The sequence below is a fragment of the Microcaecilia unicolor genome, chromosome 2 (assembly GCF_901765095.1).
Source record: "Microcaecilia unicolor chromosome 2, aMicUni1.1, whole genome shotgun sequence".
NCBI classification, from domain to species: domain Eukaryota; kingdom Metazoa; phylum Chordata; class Amphibia; order Gymnophiona; family Siphonopidae; genus Microcaecilia; species Microcaecilia unicolor.
In genome coordinates this window covers 52,022,805-52,035,697 of record NC_044032.1, presented here as the reverse complement: position 1 = coordinate 52,035,697, position 12,893 = coordinate 52,022,805, and the positions used below count along the sequence as shown (strand labels likewise).

The 12,893-nt window shown below is 45.0% G+C and overlaps 1 protein-coding gene across 1 annotated transcript in view; it reads left to right on the top strand.

Moving 5' to 3' along the window:
• The window catches only part of CFAP53 (cilia and flagella associated protein 53), a 72,508-nt gene continuing 59,615 nt past the window's right edge, over nucleotides 1–12,893 (top strand). Inside the window, exon 1 of the mRNA XM_030191948.1 lies at nucleotides 1–133. Within this exon, the coding sequence (XP_030047808.1) occupies nucleotides 59–133 (75 nt within the window). The 5' untranslated portion in view covers nucleotides 1–58. The remainder of the gene's footprint in view (nucleotides 134–12,893) is intronic.

Below are 12,893 nucleotides of genomic sequence, written 5' to 3'. Positions count from 1 at the left end.
TTAATCTTGTCGGACGGTGTCGCTTTCTGAGCCTTTATTCACCTGCCCTGAACACAGGATGCTGGCAAGACGGCAACGACAGGGACCCCGTTGTCGGGAGGTGCCGGGGACCAAGCCGCACTCAGTGTCCATAGTAAGAACTCGCTGTGACGCTTCGAGGAAGGGAAGAGGGGGGCAGAGCCGGGGTCCAGTTCACAACCTCGAGGTGTTAACAGGGCATTATCGTCTCTCCTCCACGTGAGTGTGAGCCGCGAGGCGGAACTCTCCCGATCATGCCCCAAAGTGTGATTCTCAGACTCCAGGTGGTGGCTCTAGGAGAGCCCCCAGGGCCGATGCAGGGAGAGGATGACCTTGTTTTCAGCAGAATTTTTGCATAGCCACAGGAGTAACCGTTTGGAACATAAAACCCATAAATGCTGGCAATATGCCGCCAGCACTGAATATTTATTGAGATGTAGAGAACAACTGTATAGTTGCCAAAAAGAAGCTTAAATGAGGAACACAAAAGATTTCTGCTGCTGTGTGTGTGATTGGAAGAATTCAGAGAGTATGAATTCATTGTTTTTATTTCACTGAAGGGACTCATTTCCTCCTAGAAACTGCGTTTCCCTTCAAGTTTGTGGTATAGAAGCCTGGATTTGAAAAGGGAAAGTGCATCCATTCTTGCATTTGCAGGTTATCAATAGAAATCAAACAAAATAAAACATGGAAAAGAAAATAAGATGATACCTTTTTTATTGGACATAACTTAATACATTTCTTGATTAGCTTTCGAAGGTTGCCCTTCTTCCTCAGATCGGAAATAAGCAAATGTGCTAGCACGGCTACCACACTCCTTTGCATTTGCAGGAAATTCGGTAGTTATCTGTTCCAGATTTGAGATATGAACAATTAATTTGTAAGAAATATTTCTGAGAGCAGCCCTGGCCTTCAGCCTTGACCCCCTCCCCCCAAATAACTTTCAGGACTTTTGGGTTTCCCAACACCATCTCTCCCAAAATAATCTAGGTAAATGGGCAGTTAAAAAAAACTGTTCATCCTATCAGTGAAATTATCCATTTATGTCTTTTGAGTTTGTGTAGATGTCTGGGTCTGTTTTGCTTTGACTGCAGCTGCTCTTTGGTGCTGCCAGGAACTGCTGCCCCAGACGACTGCTTACTCCTGCCTAATGGTTGGGTCATGTGTGTGAGTTTTAGGTTTGGGGGTATTCTGATTGGTCCAGGCTATGTGCTTCATTCTAGGGGAAGGCTCTAGTCTAGGAGATAAGCATATACCGTCAGGATTTGGTTAGTTCTGGAGGCTTTACCACTGTAAGAGTATTATAAAGATGGAAACACTTCATAGGCTACCAAAATGGTGCACAGCTTTCAACACACGTTCTACATGGAGACTTAAAATACTCAAACTGTACTCTCGAAGAAATAACAAAAAGGGAGAAGTGTATGGCAGAAATATTCAAATACCTGTCAGGATTCATATAATATAAAAAGCCAGCCCTATCCTTAGAAGAAGCAGCTCCATGACAAGGGATAAAGATGTAGTGTTAGAAAGGAGGGAGACTGGGAAAATATGAAGAAATACATCATTATTGAGAGGCTGGAGGATGCCTGAAATAACTTACCAGTAACTATAAAAGCAATAGAATTCAAGCATTAAACAGATTGTAAGCTCTTTGAGCAGGGACTGTCTTTCTTCTATGTTTGTGCAGCGCTGCGTATGCCTTGTAGCGCTATAGAAATGCTAAATAGTAGTAGTAGTAAAAGGCAAGCACATTAGAGGAAGTAATTTAAGGCAGTATATCTTGTCGGAAAGAATGGTAGCTACCAGGACTGTGGAGTCAGAGTTGGTAAAAATGTACCAACTCCAACTTCAATATAAAAAAATGATAATATATGGTAAATATATATACACTAGTGAATCAGGCCCGTTTCTGATACAAATGAAATGGGCGCTATTAAGGTTGTCCTCGGAGTGTGTATGTTTGAGAGAGTGTGTGTGAGACTGACTGTGTGAGAGAGAGAGAGAGTGAATGTGTGATTGTGGGTGTGTGACAGAGAGAGAGAGAGAGTGAATGTGTGAGTGTGGGTGTGTGACAGAGAGAGAGAGTGAGACTGGGTGCGAGTGTGTGTGTGAGAATGAGTGTGTGTGCCATGGGCCCCCTCCCTCCCTCCGAGTTCCAGGGTCATACCCCTCCCTCCCTCCCTCTGAGTTCCAGGGTCGCCCCCCTCCCTCCCTTCGAGTTCCAGGGTCGCCCCCCTCCTTCCCTTCGAGTTCCAGGGTCACCCCTCCCTCCCTCCCTCTGAGTTCCAGGGTGGCCCCCCTCCCTCCCTCCCAGTTCTAGGGTCGTCATCCCTCCCTCCCAGTTCCAGCCGGACTCGCTCCAAATTGTAAAAATCATCTTCACACGATAGCAGCGTTAAAAGGCGTGCAGCCTCAGCCCTTCTCTCTGTCTTAGCTCTGGTCCCGCCCTCATTGCGGAAACAGGAAATGAGGGCGGGACCAGAGCTAACAGAGAGAGAATGGCCGAGCATGCATGCCTGGGGGCGGCGACCTGGGGGCGTGGCATTGTGGCGAGGGCGGCAGGGGCGGGGCCTTATGCTGGTGTCGTGCTGTTGGTCAGTGCTGCGGCTGACATACCCGGAAGTACGTGACGTCGGTTCAGTAGGTGGAGCCTTACAGAGTGCAGGAATGCTTCAGCCAAGGTCCACGGAGTCAGTTTCAGAATGTTGGACGTGTGTTTTATTAGATAGGATGTTTTTGTCCTGGATCTAAAGTTATATTTACCAGTATTTTAGATGCAGAACAAAAAATATAAAGCCTAATATCAGTAGAAGTCTGAATCGAGGTTTGGTGTACTGACTCCACAGCCCTTGTAGCTACGAGGAACAGCCTCCCATTTGAGATGGTAATCACAAAATGATGTTCAAATTCATGAAATGTTTGAGGAAGTAGAGCAGCGTGGTGGAAAAGTGAAAGTAAAGCTGATCTGGATGAATCTGCAAACTTTATTGGATTTTTGATTTAGAGGGTCTTTTTAGGCAACCTGTGTTTCTTATATATATGCACTATAAACTGCTAATGTAAAAAGTAAAACGTTTAGACAAACTGAAAGAACAGCTAGTGATGGGATCTGCAGAAGGGACTAAGAAAAGAAACAAAAGAAATGTTGAGAATTTTATCCACTATAGTAGTATTGCTCTTAACATGGAGAAACAAGACCAGGTTCGATTAGGTTGCTTTTTGGAAACCAGAATTTCCAGAGTTCTTGTTACTACAATTCACTGCTAACATAATTCCATAGTTTTTCATGCTTATTGCATAAAGTGGTGTGTTAGTCCACTTTCAAAGGTAATAAATAAAAATGAATCAAAAGATAGAAAAGAAAATAAGATGATACCTTTTTTTATTGAACTAACTAAATACATTTTTGATTAGCTTTCATAGGTAACCCTTCTTCAGACTAGAAATAAGCAAATGTTGGCAAATATCAGAATATATAAGTGAAAAGCATTCCAATGACAGTCTCACAGGGAGGGGTAGATTAGGTGAGAAACAAGGAGAGCTGGGTGGATGAGAGGGAGAGATGGATGGTTGATAGGGTGACAAAGCAGTAGAATTTTATGGCTTATAATGGGCTAGGAAACCCAGATCTTTGTTACTGTCGGGTGGGTGTCAAAATATTTCATAATTTTGACTTCAGAGGTCTAAAAATTTCCTTTTAGTATTTGTGGTGAAGCAGGGGATTTTCCTGCTTGTGATCTGTATTATTATTTTTTTTATGACATGTATTTCCCTTATCTGGCCAGCAGGTGGTGTCTGTCCTCTGCTTTAAAACTGTTGCAGAGGTGACTGTTTCTTTCCAACGTGTCACGATTGTGGCCGTGACCTCTCCCAGATGTACCTTATTTCTGGTGGTCAGCTTCTTAGCTGGCTTCTGTTTCTTCTGTCTGACCTTTCTGAGCTAGTTCTGTCTCTCTGTGCTGGCTGCTTCCAGCAGCATGACTCTAATTGCTTCACTATACTGCACCTGGGTGGGTTGCCTGAGTAGTTAGCTCTGTCTCTTGTGCTGGCTGTTCCCAGCACAGCTCTAATTGCTTCACTATACTGCAGCTGTGTGGGTTAAGCCTCTCTGTGTTTCAGCATGCTGGCTGCCTGGGGCTGGTAGTTGTGACATCATCAGGCAGGGCCTTGATAAGGAAGTGGTTTCCTTCAGGGTCTTTGCAATGTTTGCGTTTTGCTTTAGGTCCAGGTTAGTGTTGGTGCAGTGTGCACTGGTGACTTGTGTTTAGCTTCCCTGCTTTCCCCCCGTGGCTCCCCTGCTTTCCCCCCGTGGCTCCCCTGCTTTCCTTCTAGTGCTTTGGAAGCACTTTTGTGTTTGGTGCTTTGGAAGCACTTTTGTGTTTGGTGCTTTGGAAGCACTTCTGTGTCTGGTGCTTTGGAAGCACTTCTGTGTCTGGTGCTTTGGAAGCACTTCTGTGTCTGGTGCTTTGGAAGCACTTCTGGTAGTTTGGTGCTTAGAAGCACCTTGGTTAGTTTAGTGTTGTAGAGCCCTGCTGTAGCTTGGTGCTTAGTAGCACCTGTGTTAGTTTATGTGTTTAGGTTCCCTGCTTTCTCCCTGTGGCTCCCCTGTTGTCCCCTGGTTAGTTTAGTGCTGTGGAGCACTGCTGTAGCCTGGTGCTTAGAAGCACCTGTGTTAGTTTGTGTGTTTAGGTTCCCTGCTCTTTCCCTGTGGCTCCCCTGCTTACCCTAGTGGTGCTATTAGTAGCACTTCTGTTAGTATAGGGCTTAGGTAGTTCTTTTGTTCAGTGCTTAGGAGCACTTTTGTTGGTTTCTGTTGGGAGCACCCCGGTTAGTTCAGTACCTAAGAGCACTCCTGTTTCAAGCTTGCTCTAGTATCCTGGTCCTGGTGTTATCCTGTTTCCAGTAAGTCCTGCCGGCCACTCGAACTCAGGAGCTCAACTCCTGGGGGTCAGTGGCTAATTGCAGGTGAAGCTGTGCGGACCAGTCCGGTGTACTCCAGTCCAGAGTGTTCCGGTCCTGTGTGCTCCAATCCAATACGAACCACTCCGGTGTGGTCCGGTCCAGTGTGTTCCAGTCGTTCCGTGCCGGTGTGCTAGCCCAGTGTTGGTGGGTGGGTGTTGCCTGCTGCTGTTGCTCCTTGTCAGCAGCCCAAGGGCTCACGTTTGCTCCAGAGCCTGTCCCCGCGGGCTCTGAACCTGAGAACCTGACACAACATAAGCCCTGAGGAAAAGTAACCTGCACTGCTATTGGCCAGAAACCCCTCAGTGTTAATCCTGTGGGCTCTGATTGGCCAGCCAGAAAAAAATCCAGCCACAATATGCTAGAAATCTTTAGTCTCAGCAAGGGAGTGTGGAAGGTAAAGATCTCTACACTGAGACCTAGTTGAATACCTGTGAGCAGTTATTTTCCTGAACTCCCCAGGTGCTACTCTGGTAGTAATAAAATGTCTAGTTAGTTTTACTGTTAACAGTTATTTTACCTATTATTTTTTGCTAATTTTATCTGTTTTTGTTTTCTCCCACTGTTCACTGTTCCACTTTTCTGGTAATAAACTAATTAGTTTATTAGCTCTGTCGTCCTGGACTGACTAAGAATCCCAGTGGTTAGTGTTTTGGGTCTGTGGGTATTTTCAAAGAGCTGCGGGACCTCTGGGATTGTGGCCTCAGTGTCCTTAAACCACTGGGGAGATAACTTGTGGGTGAGAGACTTGCCCAGAGGCAAGAGAAAACCAGTGCATTGGGATGGAGGGTATGCCAATGTGGCAGTCCTGAGCAGTGCTGGGACTGACCCTTTAGGTGGCCACAGGGTTAAGCCCAGGTGGGTGCTAAGTGTTTGTGATAGACCTTGTCCTCTTTTTTTTGGGTGGCCGTGTGATCTGGCTATGCAGAGTTTTCCTGGGGGGAGACTGGACTCTTTGTGGGCAGAAGCCTGTGAGTTGGCAGGGCCAGATGCCATGTCAGCTGAAATCTGGCAGATCTGCATGGTAGAGTGTTCTGGAATGTTCTGGCCTTTTCTTTTGGGTCTGCTTATTTCTGTAAGTCTCCACTGACAGTTGTAAGACAGGAATTTCTAGCTGACTACAAACTGACAAGACCCCCGTTGTCATGACATCCCAACCGTTTTATTACAAATATAATTTACTGAGAAGAAGTGTGGCAAGGACCCTAAGGACTCCTGTGTATTTGCAGGGTGTCTGATTGGTCCAGGGTGAGGGAAAGGTGAGTGGGCACCATAGTCCTATAAAGGTACTATGCAGACAAAGAGACTCTGAAATAGAAGCTTCATATCCTTACCAGAGCCTATTTTCAGGGGGGAGGGGGGCTGTATTCCCCCCCCCCCCCGTGAGAACTAATTCTTTGCAGCTAAGAATCTTTCTTTCTTTCTTTTTCTTTCCAAACACTATTTAGTTATTCCCTGGTAGTTAGGACCTGAATTGTTTCTAACTTTGCCTTTTTGGTCTGATGAGCCTGAGTATAATAAAAATAGCTTCTCTGTACTTGTATACAAACTGTGCTTCTATGGTGAGTAATAAAACCTCCTTTTTTCTATCTTCTGGTCTTTGCCTGACTTTATTCTTCCTAAGAGTAGCATAGCCAAACACAGCCATTACAAGAGCGAGAGGAATGGGAAGATCATGAATTCCAGCTGCAGAAAATGAAGTTGGAGACAGAAATGGCTCATGCCCAAAGCTCCAGCTCAACCTCTGCGCCAAAGCCAGAGACGGGATCCGCATCCTATATTGGGCCCAACTTGGAGCAGTTTGATGATACCCAAGGGGACATTGATAGATATCTAACTGCCTTTGAGAAAATTTGCCGCCTCTTCCTGAGAAAGACTGGCAGAGCACTTGAGGCATTCCAAGGACTGTCTGTGCAGACATGCTCCCAGTTTGAGGAGGTGCACAAAGCTTTGTTGAACCATTATGCTATTACCCCTGAGACCTACAGACAAAAGTTCTGGACTTTGCAAAAGTGGGCAGATGATACTCACCGTAAGTTTGTGATCCAGTTAAGATACCAGCACCAAAGGTGGCTCAATGAAGCCAAGGTTAAAACCCTAGAGGACTGCCAAAACCTGATGGTCTTGGAGCAGTTTCTTCAGAGTTGTTGCCCAGAGGGTAGGGAACATGTTCAAGATCACCAGCCCTGTACTCCAGAGAAGGCGACTTGAGTTGGCTGACATGTTTGTGGCTAACCATCTCTGGTTGACTAAGTGAAACTTCCGTATCTGCAGCAGCCAGGATCTAAGGGCAGCCAGGGCCCTAAGCCAAATATTCCTTCAACCTCAGAGACAGATATCAAATCTTCCAGTGTTCCCCCCAAAACTAAAGACTTTACGTGTACGGGACATTTCAAAACGGATTGCCCAGATAAACCCAAGCCTAAACTAAAGAGCATTCCAGTTCTTGCACCGAAGCTGGCGGTTTTCGTGGGTAGTTCCAGTCCCACAGAGGAGGCCTACACAGCAGTTGCATCACAGAAAGTTACTGGTCATTCATCAAGCAAGGAAGCAGATGAGTTTCCACAATACTAAAGCACCCCAGTAACTGTGAATCAAACCCAGGCTGGGCTTGTAGACACTGGCTCTAGCATGACTTTGTTATGACCAGAGATGGTGCTGGAAAGTGCTATTCTTCCAGGGCGCACTGCAGATGTAGTGTTAACCAATAGATCCAGAGAGACTCTACCCATTGCTCGAGTATACCTGGATTGTGGTATCAAGCCTGGACACAGAGAAGTAGGCATAATGAAGAACATTCCGTTACCAATGCTGTGTGGAACCAACATGGGTTCAATGAACATTACCCTTGATAGCAGAGCCAGCATTTCTGCCATGGTAACCCGTAGTCAGGCACGGGTGGCCCAGTAAATGGAAGCAGCAGACACCACCTCGTCAGTTCCAGATCCTGAGCCAGTCCAGGTGGAATCAGTTGACCTAGTGTCAGGAGGAGACACTCCAGTGCTTCCAGCAGAACCAGTTCTTGAGGTGACTGAGACCTCGAGTATGTGACAGACTGATTTATCTGATATAAGACTGTTGACCCTGATTTGACCGTCACCAGAAGAGACCCTTCCAGCTATGGATACTGACATAGGTCAGAGAAATGTATTTCAAGAAGCACAACACTCTGACCCTAACCCGGAAGCCCTGTGGCACAGGGATGGTCAGCCAATTGATGAGACTCGTAAAGACCATATCCTGTGGAAAGAGGGCTTGCTGTACAAAGAGTCTGATCCTTTTGATCTAACAGGCCCTGGACAGCAGGCAAGCAACTCAAAGTGCCCAAGGCATACATAGAACAACAACTACAGATTACACATGACATTCCTCTAGCAGGGGGTGACACGCATATGCACTAGATTACATAGTCCAACAATTAGACGAATTAAGAGTGTGTTTTACAATTAGTTTATATATCACTGAATAAATCACCATTAGCCTGCTTGAATAGTGAGGTATTTTTGTGTTTATATCAATTTGAGTCTTAATCAGACCTCGGTATGGGTGCTACATCGGTCAGTTAGTTCAAATGACGCTTACAGCCTTCCCGATATCGTCACTGGCCCTTTTGAAAATTTTATATTTTTTTTATAATTTTTCAATGGATCAACTCCTAATTACTGAAAAAATAATAATAGTTGTAAGGTGTTAATTTAGCTTATGTTTAATTAGCTTTGCCATCAAGTGGCTTTCTCAAGGATAGCTCTCCTGAGTAAAAAAAAACAAAGTAATACATCAGAATTCAAATAAGAAAAAAAGAAAAAAACTTTTTATGTTTAATTTGAAGTCTTATCAGAACTCACTGCTTTTAAGTGCCTGCCATACATGCCCCCTAGCATAGTTCAAAAAGTCATCAAGATGGCGGCTAAGCGTTCAAACCCTAGTTTTCAAAGGACAGCTGATGCTAACGTTAGCCTATCAGGAATCAACATAGAAGCCAAATTTAAATGAGGGTGGACCATTCTAATTCCATATTTAATCCTTTTGGGGTCACCGTTTGTAATGTGAAAATCCAAAATTGTTCACGATAATGTAGCAATTTTATTAATTATAAAGCAATTCTAGTATTAAATGCATGGTACGTTGTGATAGGTACCCTAATCCCAGTTGTAAAAGTTGAATTTGGTCATTCATTAAAGAGACGGAGCCAATGGTCACTATTGACGTTGTTGTTGATGAATCTGTACCCGAGTCGTGGGTCGCGTAGTTTGGTCTGAAGTTTTCAATATAATTTTGCCTCTGCTTTTGCCTCTTCCTGTTGGTCTTGGCTGGGGTCTCTCCCCTGTGGAAGAACTTTCTGTAGAATCACTGGCTTCATCACCTCCTTCTCCAGAATCCCCTGATGACCCTTTGAAAAAGGCTGTCAGTCGCGAAGTAGTTTGTTTACCCTTAGACCAGGAATATACTATCGTTTTGATAATCCCATTCGTTCCGTCTGAATTTTTTGATCTTGCCGTGCTTCTATGAGGTGGCCCAGCAGCAGGAGAGATAGGCAGTGCAGAAGAAAGGACAGATTAAAAATAGATAAGTGGGCCATTTTGTCAGGGGCCATTATGTGTGCGGGCTGTTTTGTCAAAGAATATTATATCAGGGGCTTTTTTGTTAGTTTTTTTATTTGTCAGGGCTATTTTGTCTCAGAGCTTTTTTGATGGGATTATTTTGACCCGATACCATACAACTATGTTATTTCTATGGACTCTCAAGACAGAAAGAGTGTGCCTTTCATGTAAACATGTTAAAGGCCTATGCAGATCGCACAGCCATGGTGCTAGCTGTATGTAGCCCACCAGAAGAGTGTCTGGGTAGTGAACCCATACCTGACCTTCTAGCAGACACATTACCAGAGGGATCTACACAACAAATTGTAGTGGGAGAGTAATTAACCCCCACCCAGAAACAGCAGCTAGAAGCAGTACTGAAATGTATACTGATGGGTTTTCTACTAAACCAGGAATTGGCTAATCACAATGTAGACACTGGTGACCATAAACCACTGAAGCAGAGTGCCTATTGAATATCTGCTGAGGTGGAGAAGCAAATGAAGCAAGAGATTGATGAGATGCTAGCCCTAGGTGTTATAAAAAAGCGTCAGAGTCCCTGGACTTCTCCTGTAGTTCTTGTCCCTAAGAAAGATGCCACAGCCCGCTTCTGTGTGGATTATAGGAGACAATGAATGTACTTTATCTGATGTCTGTCCGATGCCTCGGATGGACGAGTTGCTAGACCACTTAGCTGGGGCCCAGTACTTGACCACAGTGGACCTTAGTCAAGGGTACTGGCAGAACCCCCTAACATTTGCTGCTCAGGAGCGATCAGCATTCATTACCTCATTTGGCCTTTATGAATTTACTGTGATGCCTTTTGGAATGAAAAATGCCCCTAGTATAGTCCAGTGCTTGGTCAATTGTCTGTTAGATGGACTCCAGGAGCATATTATCTTGATGACATTGCTATGTACTGTCAGACTTGGGATGACCACCAGATCCATTTAAGTGGAGTGTTGGACCAGATCCGGGAAGCCTGCCTGTCCATCAAGCCCAGCAAATGTCAGATCAGGATGGCAGTTGTCCAGTATTTAGGACACAGAGTGGGAGGTGGACATCTAAATCCTAAGCCAGCTAAGGTAGAAGCTATACAAAATTGGCCCACTCTCCAAACCAAAAAACAATTACTGGCCTTCCTAGGGTCAGCAGGTTATGACAGAAAGTTTGTTTCTCACTATAGCACCATAGCCAAGCCTCTGACCAACCTGACTAAAAAGAGACTGCCCTGAATCATTGCTTGGTTGCCAGATTGTGAAGCGGCCTTCCAAAATTTAAAGACTGCATTAGCTACCGCTCCAGTACTAGTTGCACTGGATTACCGTCAAAGATTTGTGGTACACACTGATGCCTCAACATATGTATTGGAGGCTGTACTCAGTCAAATGAATAGCAGAGGGGAGGAGCACCCTATTGTGTATCTGAGTCACAAGCTCCTTGACAGAAAGGTAGCATATGCTACTGTTGAGAAATAATATTTGGCCTTAGTGTGGGCACTTAAGAAACTGCAACCATATCTGTATGTGCGAGACTTTACTGTCATCACAGATCACAATCCATTGGTCTGGCTTAAAAGAGTCTCTGAAGAGAATGAGAAGCTACTTTGGTGGAGCTGTCCCTGCAGATGTACAGCTTCACCATACAGCACTGGAAGGGCAGTGAACGTGGCAATGCCGATGGCCTGTCCAGGAAGGAAGAGCCAGGACTGCCAAGAACCAACCAGTGATCTGAACAGGTCACAATCCAGGTTCTCTCTTAAAGGGGGGAGGTGTGGCAAAACGGGATTTTCCTGCTTATCATCTGTATTATTTTTTTATGACATGTATTTCCCTTGTTTGACCAGCAGGTGGTGTCTGTCCTCAGCTTTAAAAGCTGTTGCAGAGGTGACTGTTTATTTCCAGCTTAAGCCAGTGTAGAGCATGTGCACAGGTGCAAGCGGGCCTGAGCAATGCTGAGACTGACCCTTTAGGTGGCCACAGGTTTAACCCCAGGTACACACCTGGGGTTAACCCTGTGTCCACCTACAGGGTGGCATTTTGTGACGGTATTCTTACCATAAGATCATTGATGCAGTGTTCTGGTTTTGTGAAGTGCTGTCCCACAGAGGTGGCATCCTGGTTGGCATTGGAATGTTTAATATTGTATCTATGTAAATTGAGCCTCATCTTTAGCATCTGGCTTGTTTCTCCAATATAGCACCCGTCTTCACATTTTTTGCATAGAATTTTTATTTATTTTTATTTATTTGTTACATTTGTATCCCACATTTTCCCATCTATTTGCAGGCTCAATGTGGCTTACATAGTACTGGAGAGGCGTTTGCATACTCCGGTGTAAACAAATACAAAGTGATGTTGTGGTAAGATAAAGTTCATGTGGTACAGCCACATCATTCGACAGAAGAGTTGTGTTATGTCCATTTCATATGTTAGGTATGTTGTGTTCCAGAGATCACACGTTTATGACGGATTGGTCGAGTATGCCTTCTAAATAGATACTTTTGTTCTGTTTTCACAGAAGAAAATCCTGGAGAAGGACCGCGATGGACTGCAAAAAGTATAAATGAGATTGAAGTGGATAGAGCACCGTTCACGGAAGAGAGTGTGTATGAACAGCTTGAAAAGCTAAAGGTGGATAAAGCCATGGGACCGGATGGGATCCACCCCAGGATACTGAGGGAGCTCAGAGAGGTTCTGGCGGGTCCTCTTAAAGATTTGTTTAACATATCCTTGCAGACGGGAGAGGTTCCAAAGGATTGGAGAACGGCGGAGGTGGTCCCTCTTCACAAGAGTGGTGATAGGGAAGAAGCTGGAAACTACAGGCTGGTAAGCCTCACTTCGATTATTGGAAAAATAATGGAAGCGATGCTGAAGGAAAGGATAGTGAATTTCCTGGAAGCCAATAAGTTGCAAGATCCGAGACAACATGGTTTTACCAAAGGGAAATCGTGCCAAACGAATCTCATTGAGTTCTTTGATTGGGTGACAGGAGAATTGAATCAGGGACGAGCTATGGACGTAATCTACTTAGATTTCAGCAAAGCTTTTGACACGGTTCCCCACAGGAGGCTCTTAAATAAACTGAAAGGGCTGAAGATAGGACCCGAAGTGGTGAACTGGATTAGGAACCGGTTGACGGACAGAAGCCAGAGGGTGGTGGTGAATGGAATTTGCTCGGAGGAGGGAAAGGTGAGTAGTGGTGTGCCTCAGGGATCGGTGCTGGAACCGATTCTGTTCAATATATTTGTGAGTGACATTGCCGAAGGGTTAGAAGGTAAAGTTTGCCTATTTGTGGATGGTACTAAGATCTGCAACAGAGTGGACACCCGGG